Below are 21,864 nucleotides of genomic sequence, written 5' to 3' on the forward strand. Positions count from 1 at the left end.
TATTCGGCTTGATTGTCTGATTTTATACAAATATGAACTTATGTGCAAATTTTATCTTTCAACCGCTTTATTATTATTGTTTTTAAAAGAAATATGAACATCGCTTAAAACACGTCTTTGGACTGCGTTACATGAAATGCACCCACAATCCGGAACACGTTTTATTTGATGTTTTGGGATTTGGATTCGGGTCGCATGAAATGCACACCCAGGCTTAAGAAAGTAAAATATTAAACACGCGCCTAAAGAGACTATCGCGTTATTATTTTGGGGAAGACCGTGAAATTCGCTAAACGGTCCTTCCGAATTCTAATTAAACCATACATTTTGTGAGGGCCCCGCAATCTATACGTTTTATTTGGCGAGGCTCGTCTCATTTTTATTTTTACAGGATAAACCTACAATGACTATATTTTCTATTAAGTTCGTCTCTAAACTAAAAGAAAATCTCTTAATTATTTACATGCTGAAAAACGTAACTTATTAGTTATTAGTTTACGGCTAATGCGAATGGAAAATTGCGATCGAGTTTGTACAAAGAAAAACTGCTTTCATTTTATATTCTGTTATTCAATAATACTAGAACATGAGATTGACCATAATATCAAAACAGATTAATTATTCTCCGTAATTTAAACTAACATTATTAGATGAAGAAAGTATACATATGCAACCTCATTATTCATTAATCATTCAACTACATCTTTATACGAAGAAAGAAAAATTATATTCAACCACAAATCTAAACAGGAGGAATTCAACAGGAACAAAGCCTGATTAATATTTCATTTTTTGCTTCAAGCCGAGATTGTACAAATGTGTACCTGGAAATAGCAGTACAAGAACAAAAGAAGGAGAAGTCAGCAGCAGTAATAACACAGCAACAGCAGATTCAGCAACATCGCAAACCAGTACAGTAGGAATAGCAGAAAACCCAGGAGACTATAAACGACTCCAAGTATAGTGAAGAAGTAAAAGGCAGGAAGGTTCTGACTATTTCAGATCTTAAGCGAGGCAATGAAGCAGTAACCATTTTTTTTCAACTTCAAAACTCTCCAAAATGAATTCTGCCCCTGTATATTCAGTGTATACAGAATGTATATCGGGTGTATACTTCTCACTCCGCCCCCTCTTTTTTTCTTCTCTCTATCTAGTTTTTCCTCTCTTTTTTTCCACACTTCTTCTTAAATTTTCTCTTCTATTTATAGCAAAATTTTCGAAATTTTCAGATTTGTTTTTTTATTATTTTATTATTTTTTTAATTAAAAGAAATCCCACTTACAAATTGCTTTTATTTTTTTAGAAAAAGAAATCCCACCTTTATTTACTTTTATTTTTAAAATTCCAACTTTAATTACTTTATCTTATTTAAAATCCCACTTTTTATTTTTTTAAAAGAGAATCTCACTTTATTTAACTTTTCTTTAAAAAATAAACCACTATCTTTTCTTTTTCTTTTAAAAATGCTACTTTCAATTACTTTAAATTTTTTAAATTTTCAGATATCTTTATATTTATTTTTTAATTCCAACCTTCTTTTACTTTTAAATTTTTTAAAACTTTTTACTTTTTTTTTAAATTTTCTACATTCTTTTACTTTTTTTTATTTTTTTTATTTTGTATTTTTTTTAAAATCATTTCCGAAATTACTATATATATATATATATATATTTTTTTTAAATAAAAATAATAAATAAAATAAAATATTTTCGGATTTTTTTTTATATATATAAAAAAACAAAAAATAAAACTATTAATAGTGATAATTCACTTTTTATTTTTTATTTTTTATTTTTTTTTGGTTTTGTTTTGTGTTGGACAAAAATGAAGAAGGGGTGTTGGGTTAATGGACTGGGTCGACCCAGTTCGAAATGGACTGGGTCGTAGGGAAGATTGGGCCATTTTTTGGGCCTATAGCTTGAAATTGAAGAAGAGGCCCAATTCCGACTTTCTTTATATTTTCGCTCTCTTTTCTTCTTTTATTTTTCTAAAACTAAATTATAAAAATACTTAAACTATTATTAAGAACTAAATTAAGTTATAAAGGCGCAAATTAACTCCCAATAACAATTAACGCACAATTAAGTATTAATTAAGCATAAAATTGTATATTTGGACATTAAATGCTAAAAATGCAAACGATGCCTATTTTTGTAATTTTTAATTTTTGTAAAACAATTTTAATTACTAACAATTGTAGAATTAAATCCTACATGCAAAATGCGACATATTTTTGTATTTTTTATTAATTTAGCGAATAAACACGCACAGACAAATACAAATAATTCTTCAAAATATCACAAAATATCACAAAATTGCACACCAAAGAAAAATCATTTTATTTTTGAATTTTTTGGGAGTAATTCTCATATAGGGCAAAAATCACGTGCTTACAATGATTATTTTAGCGGTCTGTTACTGGGTTGTTACTGTTGCTGGGCAGTTGTTGCTATTGCACTGTTATTACTGTTGCTGATTTTCATCTTCATTTTCTTTTGCTTCCAATATCAGGTACATATCTTTTAAACTCATGTTGTGAAGAGCTTCAACATGGCAAGTAAATGAAGTTTGGAATTATAAGGATGTCTTCTACTCATTTAAATTTTATTAGTTTAAATTTCAGTTTTGTTTTAGTTGGTTAATATAGTATTAAATCAATTAGTAGATTAGTTCTCTTTCTTAATAACTAATGGCTTAGTTACTTTAGGAACGCGATCAACTCATTTCTTTTAATATATGAAATAATGTCAATGATTTTTTTTTTACAAAATATAGAGTTAAGTGTTTGCAAATAGTCGCATAGGCAGAAAATAAGAATTGGTTTATTTATCTCAAACTCAATCTTTGTAAACAAATTAACCAAACAATTATAACTTTGTACTAAAAACAAGTATATGAGAAGGATATGGGATTTACAAGCACGAATTGCAACATTTTATGTCAAGGATATGTAGAAATAGAATTCGCATTAAATGTAATAATAAAAATTCTTCAGAAACTATTAATTTGTTTATCAAATTAATTCTTTTTCCAGTTTTATATGCGATTCAATTTTTGGATATGTTAATGTTGTATCCATGATAAAAATGGCAGTATTTTTAGTTACATGTTGTTTGTTTCTTTTTCATATCATTAATTCTTTAAAATTTGAATAGTTTTGAGGTATATAATTCATACGCGTAAAATAAGACTTGTAGCAACGCCTAATAAATTTTGAATTCTTTGTCAAGAAATTTGGTGGCATCCCAATCGGTAATTCTCCACGATTCTTACATTTAAAAATAGATGGATGCAATAAACATTTATGGAAAATCTATACTACTATTAAGAATCTTTTGCGTGATTAGGGATGCGTTCGCGTAACCTGATTATATTTCTAAAAGCAATTCGGATTATGCGTTCGCGCAACTTCGAACGAACATTTAATAAAAAGGGGACTCTTCGGAGAATATCAATATTAATTTCATATAACTCGAGATGTGCGGTTCAATATTTAATTATACAAGAGCGACGAACGTTCTTAATTTTATTTTTAGCACAATTTCGAACTTAAGTCTTTTTTTTATATAATAAAAAATTTCGAAAAAAATAAATAAATAATAATTATTATATTGTGTATACGTACGCGTGACATGATTTTCACGTTAAAAAATATTAATATATAAAACGAATATACGTACGCGTGATTCGATTCAAAGAAGGGTCTTTAAATATAAATAGAAGCGGTAACAATAAAATCATGCAATAAAAATGTATTTTACAAATCAAAATAATCAAGCCGAATATAACAGTTGAGCGACCGTGCTAGAACCACGGAACTCGGGAATGCCTAACACCTTCTCCCGGGTTAACAGAATTCCTTATCCGGATTTCTGGTGCGCAGACTGTTAAATAGACAGAGTCATATTCTTTTCCTCGATTCGGGATTAAAATAGGTGACTTGGGACACCCTAAATCTCCCAAGTGGCGACTCTGAAATAAAGAAATAAATCCCGTTTCGACTGTCCTTTAATTGGAAAAAACTCTCTTGCACCCTCGCGGGGGCGGAAAAAGGAGGTGCGACAACCACGACACATACCAGCCGCGAACATCGATAAATTCACAAGTGCTCGCCGACTTCAAAGCAAAAATAATGCTCGAAGTCGAAATGGAAGCCGTTTAAACTTCCCCCCAAACACAAGACCTCTGGGTCCTATACACCGATAGGGCATCTAACGCGTTAGGGTCTGAAACGGACTCGTACTCGAAGTCCCAACAAGCGATGTAATTCACCAGTCCATACGGTGCCCGGATATGACTAACAACGAGGTCGAGTATGAGTCCGTAATTGTAGGTTTGAGACTAGCACTCAAGTGGGGTAAAACGGTTAAAAATACGGTGTGACTCCCAAATCATAGTCAACCAAAGTGTAGGGACTTTCCAAATCAAGGAACGAAGGTTGCAAAATTACCAGACCAAAATCTGCAAGCTGTTGCTCGAATTTGATGAATGTCAACTCAACCAAATTCCTCGAGCATAGAAAGCTGAAGTGTATAGACTTGCTAAACTAGCCACAACCACCAAAATCATCACAACCGGATACAAAAACGTGGTCCTCCGCCTCAACTCATCGCTAGACCAAGTCAAGGTAAGAACCGTAAGCTTAACTTGGGACTGGCATAATCGTATTATTACATACTTGCAGGACGACACATTCCGAGATGATAAAAAAGAGGCCAGGAAATTGAGAATGCAAGTGGCCATGTACAGTATCCTCCACAACGACCTGTATAAGAGAACTTACGACAGCCCTTTAGCAAAATGCCTAGGCCCGAATCACACTCGGTGTGTCCTTGAAGAAGTCCATGAAGGCCACTACGGGGCCCACTCCGGCAACCGGGCACTAGTCAGATGCCTCATATGGGCGGGGTATTACTGGCCCACCATGAAAAAAGAGGCCACAAACTTCGTGAAAAGATGCGAGCAATGCCAAAAGTATGCTCCGATGATTCATCAAGTAGGCGAACACCTCCATTCCGTCACCTTACCTTGGTCGTTCATTAAATGGGGATTGGACATCGTGGGCCCCTCCCGGTAGGGCGAGGTAATGTACGATTCCTTTTGGTTTTAACTAAATATTTTTCTAAATGGGTGGAAGCAGGAGCATTCTCCCAAATACGGGAACATGAAGTGATCGCCTTTATATGGAAAACATTATATGTCGGTTTGGCCTCCCCAAAGAGATCAGCTGCGACAACGGACCCTAGTACACGGGAAAGAAAACTGTCGAGTTCTTTAAGAAATGGCGTATCAAAAGGATACTCTCGATGCCATACCACCCTACAGGCAACGAGCAAGCAGAGTCCTCCAACAAGTCGACACTGAACATCATGAAGAAAAAGCTTGAAGACGCCAAGGGATTGTGGCCGAAAATATTACCAGAAGTACTATGGGCTTATAGAGCAACTCTGAAAACGAGCACATGAGAGATGCCCTACTCTTTGGTATATGGGATCGATGCAGTATTACTAGTCGAGGTCGTAGAACCCAGACTAAGGTACTCCCATGAGAGCGGTACAAGCAACGACAAAAGTAGAAAGCAAGAGCTCGACGAAGTCGAAGAACAAAGAGATATGACCTATATAAGAATGATCGCCCAAAAACAACAAGTAGAACACTATAACAAGAAAGCAAAGTCAAGCTACTCAAAGTCAGGGACTACGTGCTTATAGTTAAAACACAAGCGAGCAAAGACCCACGACAAGGCAAGCTAGGAACAAATTGGGACGGTCCGTACAAAATCATGGAAAAAACAAACAAAGGGTCATTCCAACTAGAAACAATGGAAGGAAAGCTACTACCAAACAGGAATATTACCCACCTCAAGTACTTCAACTTTTAAGAGATAAAGCGTCCCCCAAGTCGTACTCTTTTTTTCCTCACTTGAGTTTTGTCCAAGTTGGGTTTTCTCAAGGAGGTTTTTAACAAGGTGACGAAGGGAACACTTTAAGTTAAAGTACGCAAAACGGGGCCGTGACTTCTAATTCATTGCTCGACCTCTCAAACACTCTTCAGGTCAACCAATGAAGGGACTAGATAGTATGGTACTGGAACGCCAACCAATGCCCGAAAAGCTTGTAAATTTCTCCAAGTATGTAACCAAATCAACAATTATGAGACAATAAACTTTATGGTTATTAGTACATCTTTCTAAAATTTAGGTTATGTTCGACCTTGTTCGAACTAACAACTACTGGCCCTCGGCCATAATTAAGAATGGGTTATGTTTGAACTTGTTTGGACTAACACCTACTAGCTCTCGACCATAATTAAACTTAGGTTATGTTCAACCTTATTCGAACTAACACATATTGGCCCTCCGCCATAATGAAACTCAAGTTATTTTCGACCTTATTCGAACTAACACCTACTACCCTCAACCATAATTAAACTTAGGTTATGTTCAACCTTGTTCAAACTAACACCTGGTGGTCCTCAGCCATAATTAAACTCAGGTTATGTTCGACCTTGTTCAAACTAACACCTACTGGCCCTCAGCCATAATTAAATTCAAGTTATGTTCGACCTTGTTCGAACTAACACCTACTGGCCCTCGGCCATAATTAAATTCAAGTTATGTTCGACCTTGTTCGAACTAACACCTACTGGCCCTCGGCCATAATTAAATTCAGGTTATGTTCGGCAATGTTCAAACTAACACCTACTGGCCCTCAGCCACAACTAAATTCAGGCTATATCTGACCTAGTTCAAACTAGCATATACAGGCCGTCGGCCACAATTTTAATAAAAGGTCATTTGCGACCTCGCTCGAAAAAACGCCTGTCAACCTTGGGCTGCAATTCACCATTAAGTGATCACGACCAAAAAGAAAAAACCAAGGCAACAAAGCGACAGAATTTAAAAACCTACAAATACAAAAACAAACAACACGAAAAGAAGTAGATGCAAAAAACGAAGTTGCCATTTCATATTTGAAACATTTTTACAAAAGCTCATGAAGACACCACCAACAACACACAAAAGTTAACAAAAAAGAGAAGAATAAAAACTATTGGTCACCATCATCAGGGCCTTCATCGCCTTCATTGCCCTGACTACCGATGTCCTCGCCACCTTGATCACCCCCGCTTACACCTCCAACACCGTCGGGATAAGCAATATCATACCAAGCATCCTCTTCAAAACGGTCTACGACTTTATCATCTCCCTTTTCACCGCCCTTAGGAGTAGCAGGATCATACCCGCAAGTGACTCGAGATTCATAGGCTTTAACAGGGACATCCTCAAGAGCGACCTCATAAATGGATCCCACCTTGTACAAATCTCGGTATACATCCAATTGAGCTTCAACATGAATCCATTCCTCATATAATGCCTGAAGAACGTTGAGAAATTTCGAAGCATGAGAAGAAGAGGGTTGCGCAAGCAGTTGAGCCTTCTCAGCTTCCAATGCAACCACCTGACCACAAAGGAAGGCATTATCTTTCTCCAGCTCTCCTACCCTCCCATCTAGTTGCTCCTCCTTAGTTTTCTCCGTGGACTGGTCGTTCTCCTGCTCAACCTGAAGGGTGTTATTCGCTAGCTCAAGCACATCCAACCTCCTCTAAGTGTCCAAGCGGAAAGATTCTGCCTTCTCAAGCTCGCTCTGCTTCTCAGCAACTTCACTAATAATCCTTGCAACTAAAGATGACATTCTTCCAATTGCCTATGCAGCTCAACCATTTGCACTTGAAGATCACTACACTGGACCTCCACGCCCATGCTGACTTCAAGCTTCTCCTCCTTACTCCTCAACGTCCCCTCAAGGACGCTGCACTTGTCGATGGACTTTACCAACTCATCATCTTTCTCCTTTAACTCGTCTCGAAGGGCCTGCATGTCGCCCTCCTCATCAAGTCGCCGACAAAGTTCCCGGTGCTTGCGTCGGTACTCAAAGTATTTGTTTTGCAATCTCACAAAAATTTCCCTACGCCTATCCTCCCTTCGGGCGCTCTCGATCTCCAATATCATCGTTTGCGACAAGAAAAGAAATGAGTGAGAAATAAAAGCAAGGGTAAAATGAAGAGAAATAGAATACCAGAAACTCACTCTAAGGGCGAGACCAGCAATGCTCCTCGATAGAGCAACGTCGTCCAACTCTTTAAGTGTCTTGCCCTCTATCTCGAACAAAGGGGGCCGAGGCCGGGGACCACGTCCTCCGTGCTCTTTAACAAGTCACGATCCACAGGGATCGCGATGGTCATCGTAGACCCCTCCAACCTTATCTCAAGTTAGGTAAAACTTTCCTCTATCATTCGCAGATCGCTGACATCAATATTCGAGCCGATCTCGTAGCCTTCCTCAGTAACACCTTTGCCCCTCTCAATGGTTGGCAAAGAAGTATCATTAGCCGGTAGTGAAGTCGATGGCTCATCTTGTCGCAAAGTGTCTAAGACCCCGAAGGCGGGGTCCTTCTATCTCCATTATCACGGGGGAGGGGGGAACACACATCAACATCGGCCTCCACTGACCTCGAAATCTCTGATATTGATTCACCCTCATCTTCAATGATGATATTCGCCATCTTGCGCAGCAAAAAATCATCACGTCGACGGCGCGGGCAACCCCGTCACCAGTATGCACGGACCTCCTCTTGCGAGGCATCAAATCCTCTTTGCCAGGTGCTGACTCCTCCTCGTCTTCATCTATGAAATGATATAATAAAGAGGTTGAAGAGGGAGCAGGCTGAGACGTGCTAACAGGAGGAGCCGAGGCAGGAGCAGCGACAACAACGGTCAAAGGAGGGATCAGGGCACGAGCCGAAGATGACACCATCAAGGAAGAAGCATAACAAGAGTCCTTTGCGTTCTTCTTCTTTCTGAACGCAAGGGTAGGAGCTTTCGATCTCTTCGAAGACCTCTAGGCTGAAGTTAAGGAAATGCAAAAGAGAGCGAAAATTAGCCAAAAAGAACCCAAAAAGGGAAATAACCAAGAAACTGATAATAAAGATAACTTAACAGTTGAGGGAGGATGGGGGCCAACCTTTTGAAGAAGCCCGACCACTCGCGTATCCCCCACAATATGAGGAAGAAGCTGACCTACCCCATCAAAAATATCGTCGACCAAAGGGAGAGGTGAGCATGTAGCTACATAAAATGACAGAATGTTAGAATTATGGACAAACACGGTAAGAAATCAAATGTTCACTAATGAAGAAGTCATGGACTTACGAATATGATTCCAAGCCTTAGGAAAACCATCGACATTAGCCACCACGTCCGCAGCTTTCACTAAGAAGTAGTTGAGCCAGAATTAGCGGTTAGGCTTGTCGTCCATTTTCACCACCAAGCACTTACCTCCTCGGTGACGAAGATTCAACATCGTCCCCCTATAAAAGCTGGGGGCGAATATGTGCGTCAAATGGCGAAGCGTGACCTCGACCCCGACCAGCTTTGCAAACTTGGTAAGCATCCTCATGAGTTTGTAAACATACAACGCAAGCTGAGCCGGGCAAATTCCGTAATGGCGATAGAATTCCTCCACCAGCGGAAGGATAGGAAGACTATAGACAACGTGGAAGGGGTAGGCATAGAAAGCAATACCCACGACGGTGAACCTGCACCTCATCCCACCCGGAGGGGATCAAGTCGACGTGGTTGGGAATGCCGTATTTAGTCCTACGCTCTATCATATCATCTTCCTTCATCGCCGATTTAAAGGTTCCAGGGTCGGCTTCGGGCAATTTCGAGAAGTCATACCTAATATTGGGATTACGAGAAACTATCTCCTCCACCGTTGGGAAGCCTCTGTCCTCGGCGGCGGCGGTAGAGAAGTTCTCCGCATGAGGAGGAAAAACCATCGATACTGGGATCGTATCGCTCCCCTCGCTAGATTTAGAAGGTACGTTAGACATATTTCCACAAAAAAAGAAAGAGGCGCCGAACAAAGAAGGATTAGAAACGACGAGAATCACTAGAATAGAAAAGAAAGTTGCACAAGAATGGGAGAAACAGGAGGATATAGGGTTTCGATACGGGAATTCTGTAAACTTTAAAGTCACACCCTCATACCTCTATTTATAAGGATTCAAGCATCGGAATCGAAAAGTCGGCCTAACATATCTGCCACCAAAATTGAATCGGCGGGTCTAATCAAGAGTCGCATGCAAAAATAAGGCAACGCATCGAAAATACGTGTCATGATGACGCATGACATCATGACATCATCCTGAGTCATGGATAGTATAATGCCAAAAATTTGCGACATGCGAAGGGCCACGTTGGCCACTTCGCCTCAATCATTGCGACCCACCAGCCCGCCAAATCATTTTGACCGTAATGAACATAATTCGCTCATCAAGCCCGCCCGAGGCCGGTCTCAGTAAGCGGATGGACTAATTGTATGGGTCAAAATCCGCCTTTAGGATATTTAGGTCAAAATAACACTACGAGAATGATCCTCAAATCATCATTTAAGATGATCCAAGAAGCCACATTAGCCGTGGTCGAGGAAAGCCGCGGTTAATGTTATCCATGAGGGTCATGGTCGAATATCGGCGATAGAGCTGTAACGACTAGATTTCAAAATAGAATCTGGAAGGGAATATTCTAGTGGATATTCCTTACATTTGTACTATTAGAGTTTTTTGGGAAGAGATCCCGGATAAATAGAGAAAAGAAAGAGAAGAGAGGCACGTGAAACTCATTTTGTAAGAACAACACTTTGAAAAAGATTCATTCTTCACTCAATACAAGACTTTACTTTTCACTAAGATTCTCGTCAGATCCGAGGAATTCTTAATCGTTTGAGGATCTATCGTTCAATCATTGTTAGGTGAAAGGTTCTTTTGTTCCACCTCTTGCTGATTAAATTATTCCTCTTAATTATATGAGTTCCATTATGTTGTCATTTATGGAATATCATACACACCGCTAATGTTCTTGGTAGTAAAAGACATTTATTATATAGTATCATTATTGCCTTCATAGACGCCTTTCAACTGCCTTTTTTAATACCAAGATGTGAGGAAATTATTTTTAACTAAGATAACCTATATTTAACTGAAATTAATTATTTGAACCAAGATTTATGTTTTGGGGTCAAACACCCGCCAGGACCATTTGATTATTTAACAAATATAGTGAAGATCGGTCCGGATTGCAATGAGGTTGGGCAATATCGAGTTAGGCGCATTATATAGTAAAATTTGATCTTCACGAATCAATTCATCTGCGTTTTACTCACATTTTTAACTTTTTACTTCAAACACATCAGCTCACGTGTTGCCAATTCAACACTCAATATCTTTATACTCGGCTTTTGCACTTGATCTGTCACCCACATCCTACTTTTTACCTTTTTAAAAGATCAAATTTGCACTTAACATATAAAAGCTAAAATTGATTATTCAGAAGAACATTGCGACAAGCTTAAAAGAGAGTAAGATTGGAGTTTCATTTTTTTCCTGTCGTCACTTCTCCATTTTTCACTTACCCGTCGGTCATATGTATTCCAAGTCACCAAATCTGAGTCGGAACTTAAATCAAACACCTTCTGCGCATCAACACTGTGAATACATATGAATCAAAATATTCCTAGTACGTACAAATTCAAACTCAAACCGCATTTCACTATGTGTACATGAATTTTTTAACTTTTACCTTCTTTTACCATACCTAAATCAGCTCAAGCCTTATTTAATACAGCTAAACGTGTAATTATTCTGAAAGCTTCCATTTTTTAAACGTAAAATACCAAATCTTCTTGTCTTGGTGCGTAATTGACATAGCATTCCACAGCACAGAGCAATTTCCCCCAATATTATCAAATAGCCAGATGCAAGATCTTCAATCTCCACCACCACAATCCGCACACGCCGCTCCACGCTCCGCGGCGGACCTATTTGGAGATCCAAGTGATCCAAACCCACCACAATGGCTAAACCCTACACTGTTCCAATCCCAAGACTTCGACCCGGAATCCTATATCTCCGATTTACGCACCTTTGTTCCTCTCGAAACTCTCCGTTCTGAACTCCGTTCCCACTTCACGTCGCTACAGCGTGACCTGGTGGACCTCATCAATCGAGATTATGCGGATTTTGTTAGCCTCAGTACGAAGCTTACTGATGTTGACGCCGCTGTGGTGCGTATGCGGGCCCCACTGGTTGAGATCAGGGACAAAATTGATGCTTTTCGAAATGCTGTTGAAGGATCTCTTGCTGCCCTCCAAAACAGGCTTAAACAGCGAGCTGATGCTGCTGAGGCCCGCCAAGTTCTTGAGCTTCTCCTTGATACTTTCCATGTTGTCTCCAAGGTACACTACATATTCATTCACTGCACATTTTCATGTTGGAGTTTGAGGAGTTTTCGTATTCATCTCATCTGATTGCATTGCAGGTTGAAAAACTGATTAAGGAGCTCCCAGCAGCTGATTTGTCCAATGGACATGATGTGAATTATGCAGAGAATGGGATCGAAACGGGATCTAATCTGAGCCTGAGGGAAACTCAAAGCATGCTCCTGGAGAGAATTGCTAGTGAAATGAATAGGCTAAAATTCTATATTGCTCATGCTCAGGTTAGAGTTTTCCTATTTTCGATCAACAGTTTATTATCAACGTCACTAATCCTCCAATAGGAAAAAAAGGCATCCTCTTTGATAATCTTATTTAAACTTTTGGCGACAAGTATATTTGTTGAGTTTTTATCCAATTTGTCTGTCTCATTTGTAGTAGCTTGACTGGAGAACATTTTCTCAAGATAATGTACATCGCAGGGTTGTGAGTCAGTGTTTTGGTGTTCTGTTTTCTCCAGCGGCCACATGGGTAGAAAATATAGTGATAACCTGACTTCCTCCGGTCCTTGATATGTGACACGCCCTTTGTTTCGATGTATGTGGCGTAGTTTGACATAGAAACTTGTGGCTATTAAACTTTTGAAACTTGTGGTCTTAAACATGACATAACATTTGTGTCACTATAAAACTTGTCATTAAGGTAAAATGGGAAGTTTAAGTTAAATTGTTTCCAAATTAGGAGATTATCATTCTTTTCTGAACGGACTATATAGGAAATGTTGCCACATAAGCTGGAACGAATGCAGTAGTTTTTGCAGTACCATTTTATCAATTTTCAATTCACCTTTAGTATTCTAATATGAAGAACTGCTCTGAGGAGTTTAACATTGGTAAAGAAAAGATTTACATGAATCTGGTCAGTCTTCCCAAAAAATTCCATTATTGAGTAAAAAATTAGGAAATTTCATATGGAGAGGAGGCTATGTAGTATGGGCCCTTTGGATCACCCTAGGTTATAGTTGCATTCAACTCTGCCAATATCTTCCTCTTCCGTTGCTTAGTGCCATCTTATAACATTATAAAGCTAAGTGCAAATATGAAGACCATTGTTTCTCCGACTCTGACATAGTTGTAATCCTATTATGTCTTAATTAATCATCTCATTAAAACCGTTAAATTGGAGCCACGCCTTTTCGAATCTAAAGGGCCTTGACCACTTTATCATACTTCAAATATCAAGAAGAATAGTACAGTGGGTGGCAATTGGTTTCCATAACACTTGATAATACAAAATTAGGGAACTAAACCTCACACTTCATCTTTAGGGGAGTTCACTCATCATGGTTTCTTCGCTCTTCCTTCCATAAGCGACAGTTAAATAATATCTTAGTTCTTGATCTACAATCTCTATATTCTTGAGAAAATTCATATACAATCCGCTCCTTGACATTGGAATTTGCATGAAAGCAACTGGCTGTCTGGCCATTAAGAGCTCCTCCATTGATAACATCCTCCTGTTCCCTAACACTAGCATACCCCAAATGCCGGCTAGACTCAGGGAATACCATCTTAACTTTTGATTTTAAACGGTCCTTGTGATCATGCTCGGCATGTTTGCCATCCTGTTTTATTTAAAGCAAATTCCATATGGTCTTCACCTCTTCATTACCCTTTTTACTACCTCTCTTGTATAATAGTTTTAGAGTCATTAAGACTACTCAGATTCCATGTTAATGTTACAACTGCATTTAAAAGAATTACTTGGCCTATCACCTTCTTTTTCTGATAACTGTCAATGTTTGATGTCAACGACCTCAATTTCAGGGTATTCCTCCCTTTCTTTTGAGATTTATGAACATACGTAGAGTCGTGTTCTCCTCCCTACCTCACAGTTCTAGTCAACAGTGACAACATTTTATTCTCTTAACTGAAAATGAGATGCCTAGAAAGTTTAGCAAAATTATTGGGTTTGCGGTAAGCCCATATGAAATAGGTCTCCTCTGTTCGTTTCATGCTCTTCTAGAATTTTCTACTTAGTTTCCTTCAATTCCATGATTTCCGAAGGAAGTCCATCTTGAAAGTGAATAATGTTCTGATTATATCTCTGACGTGGAATAACATTCTTATCCATGTTTAACATGCAAGATCCTGATCCAGTGAGAAGGATGGTATTTCCCATTTGAGGCTGGTTTAACTTATATGTTGAACACCTTCCTAGTTTAAGGGTTGTGTAATTTGGTTACCGAAGTTGTCTCGTGGCTTCTATTGAGCATTGATCCAACTTGGTTTGTTGAATTTGAAGATGGTCGGAATGTTTTCCTGATATATAGTCTTCTCCTCTGTCACCTCCCAATTTCTCGTCATCAATATAACTTTTATTGATTTATCTTTTCAATTCATGTGTTAAATTGGCTTGGACGCTGAATTATAACAGATTACGCACTTTTGAATTAGTCGCTTCTGCGCCTTGGCTTGTTCCCTGCCTTTGTACGCCTATTATCTTGACAGACTTGGACTATTTTAGCTGCGATAGCTTTTTAGTTAAAGGCTGTCCCGTATTACTCATTAATTTCCCACATGTTTGTTTCTTTTGTCCCCCCCCCCCCCCCCCCGGGGGGGGGGGTGTTTACGCCCAACACTTTTGGCCCTTGGAAATTCGGGAAGTCTCTCATCTTCTGTCCAAAGTGTTCTTTGTACTTGTCGAACATAGCTAATGTCAGCAAACAATTCTTTTATGACGCTGCTTATTTTTCACTTGTATTTATCCTCATCTTACTGTGGATCGAGCTCTTATATTCTCATCTTCTGAGGCTCCATTTAATAGATGAGATGGCTAGGACTGACTAGCAGTAACCTCGAAGCCCCCTGTTAGATGACAGCCAAGCTCTGCATCAAAATTCTCTTTATTCTTCTAGAATTGAGCCAGTAGTTTACCTTTGTTTTGACAAGGACGGGGAACTAATTTCTTTACCCCTTTGGTGGTCATTTATTCTTATTGATGACTCATAGTTGAAAGAGTTGGCATTTTGACTTTAGACACATTTCGTAGTTGGGCTCCTTTTCTATTAATACACCATAGGTTTATAATTGGACTAATAGCAGTGAACACAGAACACCACACTTGAAAATCTCTTCTTCCTAATCATATCTGTGCAACCAGCTTTGATGACCAAAGATCTAGTAACAAGAAAGTTTTGTCCTTCCACCTCTTTCCATCTTGTAACACTCATTCCGCATTTGTCCTCGATAGAAACTACAACAGCCGAAGGTTGTCACCCATCTAACTTTCCTGGCAAAGTCTTCCAAGCTCTCATTGGCCGCGTATCCCATAAGAGTAGTATTTAAGAAACTGCTATTTGTTTCAATTCTGGGGATTGAGAAAATCTGACCTGACTTCCTATAGTTGACAACTTCCCTCTAGGATTAATATTGGCAGGGACAGAGTGTGTCTTTTATGTCTGGTTGGGATGTGTGATTGATTGGGGATGAGGAAAAACGGAAGAAGTAGACTAAGGTGTTCGGAGTAGGGAAGGGTAGGCTGAGGAATTTTAGAGAGTCTGCCTTTGGCCACACCCTCTTTGACAAATGTTTTCATTCAAGCCACTCCATCGCTGGTACAATAGCACGTTGCCTTAATAAACGCAGAGCCACAGAGGAGCTTGACAAGTTCTAGCAAAACCATAGAGAGCAGGCTATGCGTAGCTTAGCCTATCCAATATCCAATTCTTCTTTAACTAGAAGAGGTTACTATTTAATTTTTCTTGATTTTGCATTATCTATCAATTTGCCTGGTTTCATTCATTTGTGTAAATAGCTGATGCTTGTGTACTCTTCTATGTGATGATTGTTGTATAATAGTTAGTTGATGACTTGTGTACTTTTCTACTTTCATTCATTTGTGTAAATAGCTCATGCTTGTGTACTTTTCAATGTGATGCTTGTTGTAAGTTAGCTGATGACTGGTGTACTTTTCTACATGATGATACTGTAGAATATGCCCTTTATTGAGAATATGGAGAAGAGGATACAGAATGCAAGCTCTTTATTGGACACAAGCTTGCAACACTGTCTTGTAGATGGACTTGAACATAGGGATGCCAACGCAATATACAACTGCTTGCGTGCATATGCTGCCATCGATAATACCAGGAATGCAGAGGGAACTTTTCGATCAACTATAGTGGGCCCTTTGATCCAAAAAGTCATCCCGCAAAATCCATCTGGAGTTGTTGGTGGATCATCTGGAGATGAACTTGAGCAGGACTATGCAAAGATCAAGCAATATATAGAGGATGATTGTAAATTTCTATTGGACATATCCTCTATCGGTATGATTGTTAAGACTCAAGATGCTATATTGTAGATGTCAGTTCGGGCAAGATCTTCTGCATATGTAGTTAGTTTCTGTCATATTGCTTTCACGAGCTTGATTTATTTTGCTTTACCTGAAGACACAAGCGCAAACCTAATCAAGACGTACCTTTAAATTATTTATTTATGGGTATGTATCCATTATGGTTGTGTGTAAGTATCCAGTATGAGTATGCCAAGTTTTTTGTTAATTTTTAGAGTATCATTAAATATCTGCACGAAATACCCATACCATTATCACACCCGTTCGATGTAAGCACATCAAGACAAATGAAAGATCCATTTACTCTTGATCCCTGTACCACCACAAATAGGTACTTATCATCATAGATAGATCACTTATCAGAAAGATAAATCATCTTAGAAAGGTCTAACTGACCTGAGCATGTTCCAGTTTATCCCTCTGGTAGTTTTTTTGGTGGTTATTGGTCTGTGCATTTTCATATCCGGTTGAAGCAATAGCAGCAAAATGACATATTACTATGGCCATTTCAGAAAATTCTGGTTTACATGTTTCAAGCTTCATTGCAAATTCTATCCTTAAAGAGGTTCACTCTGCCATCCAGAAAGGAAAAGCAGTGGTATTCTCCCCTGGAAGGCCTACGGTGTTCCTCAAAAATTACAAAGCAAGCTTGGATTTCTTAGCACATTTAGAAGGTAGAGGATCACTATCTGTTTCGTAATTTGACCAGTTTAAAAGTTTTTGCTAATGAACCTCATGGATGCTAGGTTATTGTCCCTCGCGATCTGAAGTAGTCAAATTTCGCTCTGAAGCTGCATATATTGACTTCATGAAACAATGGAATGTCGGTGTCTATTTCTCATTGAGGTACTATAAAGTGAAATTTAGTTGTCAGAGATAGTTAAGAATTTGTTAATGCATCAATCAATCAAGCAACTATGCGTCAATCCTAAAATTGGTTGGGTTTGGTTAAATGAAATCCTCAATATCCATTTATGCACTAGTCAAAGGATTCATTACAATCAGACCCCTCCTTCTTTATCCAGAACATGGACCAACTATGCTTTGCTCTCGCATAGGTGAAGTAATGATTTGTTAATGCATATTAATACAAAATGTATTTCTCCCTTGAAATATCTTAACCTCAGAGGGTCATTGTTAATCTTGATCATGTTAGGTTCCAGGAGATAGCTGGTGCTCTTGATTCTGCACTTTCTGTTGCTAGTCTCGTCCCAGTGGCCTCTGAACAGAGGAAGCCTCAAGACTTGATTTTGAAGCAGAGTACGTCTCTTTTAGATTGCTTAAGATCTTGCTGGAGAGATGATGTTCTTGTCCTTTCTTGCTCAGACAAGTTCCTGCGTTTGTCTTTGCAACTTATGTCCAGGTCAGACTGGTAACAAAATTAGGAAGATTATGTGCTTCTTTATATTGGTTTGCATGAGGTAATTATATTCATCTAATTACTTAATGACATATTAAGTGCTGTGTCAAAATGTAGATTCTCAAACTGGTTATCTGCCGGATTGGCTGCTCGTAAAGCTGGTAATGTGGGCTCAAACCTTGGATTTGAATGGGCTATTTCTGCAGGCCCTGATGATTTAGTATATGTACGATATCTCGTCCCTGACAGTTATATACCCTTTATCTCTTAGATGCTTTCTGTCAAGCAGTTCTTGAGAGTTTGAGACTGTGTTGTTAGCTGAACTTTTTCTTGTGAGATAGAGTGGTCATGTGACAAACCCCTCGAGTAACAGCTTATGCTAACAAATAAAAACGAACTCCACATCAGTTCAAGTGATTAATAGTAGCATGTCACTGATAATGATTGTTTTGTCACAGGTAGTTCACGATTTGAACTGTTTGGTGGAGGAAGTGTGTGGTGATTACCTTGAACACACACTTGAGTTGCTCAAGTCATGCCCTGCTGAAGTGTGTGATATTGTAAAACAGGGTATTTTACAAGGTGGGAAGTCCCTAAAGGACCTTTTGCCAATTGTGATGAATGCAATAATTGAGACAATAGTTGAGAAGTCTGTAGAGGTAAGTAATAAGTTATGATTTGTTGCTAGGTGGATAGTTAATCTTCTAACAATAGTAGGTATATTTAGTAAGCATAAATTGAAGAATAGTAATAGAGGGAGTTTTGTCAAACTGTACACCCTTCTTCATTACTGAGACAAATGTTCGATTAATTAGATCAATACTATAATTCTATTGTAACAATTTCCTGAGTGAACAATGTCAACTTTATGGATTTAGCTCAATGTAGTTTTCTGGTTATTTCTAGAGTTTGACTTCAAAATTCAGTGTAGAAACATTTATCTTAGAGGAACAACAGACAAGATCTAGGAGCAACAAATCTTAAATTGTCAATTGTACACACTAAGTTTAATGTTGTAATAGCATGAGCTACTGGATCGTGTTTATACTGTTATACTCTATCACTTAACTGAATCTGCTTCACATAGAAACCCCCATATTGTCACTTCCAGACCATACTTCTCTTAGTCGACCATAACCTGACTGGAAGACCAAGGGTGGCAGATTTTAATTGAGTTGGATCTGTTAATTGGCATCCTTAGATTTCTTTATCCTTCTTTCTGAGTTTCTGTTAATTATTGTTCGAGATTATTGGTCTATGAATCTTTGCCAAAAAAAGAAGAAGAGAGATTCTATTGTTCTATGATTGATTAATTCTTGTTTTGTTATTTGTTTGCCCCTTCAAATTTGTTGTAGGACTTGAGGCAGTTGAAAGGAATAACTGCTACCTACAGGATGACTAACAAGCCTCTCCCAGTCAGGCATTCCCCATATGTCTCTGGGGTATTACGTCCACTAAAGGTACATGTTAGTGTATCATCATTGTTTGCTTACACGAAAATTTCTGATTTTTTTAAATTGTTAAAGTATTTCTTTACTGATCTTCGTTCTAGTTTATGCTTATCTTTTAAGTTGAATTAATTCTTGCTGTTGTATACAATTTTTCTCAGCACAAGATATTTCTGAAGTTAGCTTGGTGACTTAATGTGCAATTCAAGCAACTCTTAATTGAGGGACTTGGTTCTGGTGCATAAGGCTTTATGTCACAAGTACCTCAATCTTTTTGGGATTAGTTTCTACCACTTATTTGTTACCTCTGTGTTTGTCATTGAAATTTTTTAGAAAGGGACTTGTGGCTTTTAGTCCAGTATAAAAATCGAAAACAAATCTATGCTGTTTTGTTTCTTTATTTATTTAAAGACATTGCTAGTTAGCAGAGGTAAATTACAACACAGGATGCTGTTATATGACTTTAAAAAAGGGGGGTTAATGATGGATGATCTTCCTGTTGCTTACAGATTGTAAAAGGCCTCTAAAATAATCTTTACCCCGTGGGAACCATACAACTCGTTTAGGCATAAATTACAATCTCCATGCCAACAAGACAGTTGATAGTTTTCAACTTTTTTCTATTTTGTTTTACAGATGTCCCTGTATTGACTTGGATAGTTTTAAACACATTTTGCAAACTCATTGATATTGAGACCGCTTTATTTCCCATTAAAATGCCTAAATTTGTCAACTGTCAGTTGATTTCTAAATAAAGTGAACCTACCCCCTTCAAAAAATGAATTTTGACCCGCCTAGCATAAGATTTTCGCTGTCCGGCCCCATTTACCCTGGCGCAGCCACTCCTGCCCCACCAGCATATATAGTTGGACTTGTCTCTACGGTTTTTGGGCTTTTGAGTAGGACTTGTTTAGTATCGTAGTGTGATCCAAGGCAGTGACACTGTTATATTGACCAGCATGCATTTAATCTCAGCATTACTATGTTTTCACAAGGTTCATTTCTTGTCATCTCAAATGACAAGACTCATTTCGTGCCATCTCAGGCATAAACTTCTATAGAATTCAGTAACTTGAATCTTTGTCTGTAATTGTTGCTAGTAATATGAATGGGAAATCTGCAATTTGATGCTTTGTGCTTTCTTATTAGTTCATTTTGGGTTTTTAGTATCCATTGTTGTATTGCTGCAATGCTAGATTCTATTGCTTGTGTAAGATGTGTAGAATTTCAAAAACTAGAATGTTCATTATGAAACCAAGTGGGCTTTGGTGGTTTTAATCTGGAACCACTCACGTGTTCCAGGAATTTTTGGATGGAGAACGGGCTACTACATGTCTGACAAATGAGATCAGGAATGAGCTCTTGCAAGCTGCCGCATTGGAAATAACTGGATGTTACAATGAATTAGCTACAGACATTGTCAATATGGTGAGTGAACCAGGGGATACTGACCTGTGCAGTTGTTTGTTCCCCGGGTTTCCATTTTTCCAGATAATATTTATTAAGATCTACTTTCCGTTGGTGTTCACAGAGTAGAAGAACGGAATCTTCGCTTCAAAAACTACGTTTGGGTGCTCAAAGACGAGCTGGAGCAAGCTCAGATGTCTCAGATCAGAATTTGTCTGATACTGACAAGATCTGCATGCAATTATTTCTTGACATTCAGGTAACTACACCTCTGCTTAGTCCTGGCTATATATTTAACCAGGCATTTGTATGGACATTTTGGTTGAGGTGCAGCACTATGAAAAATCATCTTCCTCTTTTTTGCTTAATTTAAACATTTCATTCGATCAGGAATATGCACGGAGCTTATCATCACTTGGGGTCAATGCAGCTAGTATTCCACCTTATCGTTCATTATGGCAGTGTGTTGCCCCTGCTGAAAGGCAAAACTCATTAACCTTCTAGTTTAGGCTGGGCTGATTTGGTGCAAAAGTCTCATAGTTTACCTTCTAAATTAATATTTCAAAGTTATACAATTTTGTATCAATATTTCCATCCTTTTTTTTTCTTCTCCCCCTGTTATAGTGTCACTTCGATGTAACAACTCTACAACTGATTTTTTATATATCTAAAGACATAAAGGTGGATATCTGAATATTGTAAGGCAGATTTTCCCAAAGCCATACATAAGGTAGCTGCAAACATAGAAGCGTACCATTTATTGTTAATTGGAAGAGAAAATCGGAGCATATATTTGGAACTCTCTCATTTCTGTGTCAAACTTTATTGTATGTTGATGATATCGCATCTCTCCAATAAAATGCTTTTCAGGAAATGAGGCAAGTGAAAGTAAGGTTGTTTATTGAGGAGGAAAATTGTTGGTCGCCATTTATACTTCGTAAGTTGCAATTCTCTATTCCCTTGGATTTCAGCTTGTAACATGTATCTTATGTATGGTTACATATATTATCCAAACCTAA

At 38.2% G+C, this 21,864-nt stretch overlaps 1 protein-coding gene across 1 annotated transcript; it reads left to right on the forward strand.

Annotated features, from left to right (window-relative positions):
* Positions 1-11,399: 11,399 nt before the first annotated feature.
* LOC107818534 (conserved oligomeric Golgi complex subunit 2) lies at positions 11,400-21,533 on the forward strand. Its single transcript, XM_016644562.2, has 12 exons — positions 11,400-12,295; positions 12,379-12,558; positions 16,268-16,604; positions 17,143-17,304; positions 17,377-17,476; positions 17,787-17,993; positions 18,108-18,216; positions 18,449-18,649; positions 19,346-19,450; positions 20,741-20,866; positions 20,970-21,104; positions 21,236-21,533. The coding sequence occupies exons 1-12, from the start codon at positions 11,816-11,818 to the stop codon at positions 21,347-21,349; spliced, it is 2,256 nt and encodes a 751-aa protein (XP_016500048.1). The 5' UTR covers positions 11,400-11,815; the 3' UTR covers positions 21,350-21,533.
* The last annotated feature ends 331 nt before the right edge of the window (positions 21,534-21,864 follow it).

The sequence above is a fragment of the Nicotiana tabacum genome, chromosome 16 (genome assembly GCF_000715075.1).
Source record: "Nicotiana tabacum cultivar K326 chromosome 16, ASM71507v2, whole genome shotgun sequence".
Taxonomy (NCBI): domain Eukaryota; kingdom Viridiplantae; phylum Streptophyta; class Magnoliopsida; order Solanales; family Solanaceae; genus Nicotiana; species Nicotiana tabacum.

Bases quoted from the DNA above. Each gene is read 5' to 3' on its own strand.
- LOC107818534 (XM_016644562.2), top strand. From the start codon at position 11,816: ATGCAAGATCTTCAATCTCCACCACCACAATCCGCACACGCCGCTCCA. The intron at 16,605-17,142 runs GTATGATTGTTA...TGGCCATTTCAG, and splicing joins ATTGGACATATCCTCTATCG to AAAATTCTGGTTTACATGTT. The intron at 18,650-19,345 runs GTAAGTAATAAG...AATTTGTTGTAG, and splicing joins TAGTTGAGAAGTCTGTAGAG to GACTTGAGGCAGTTGAAAGG.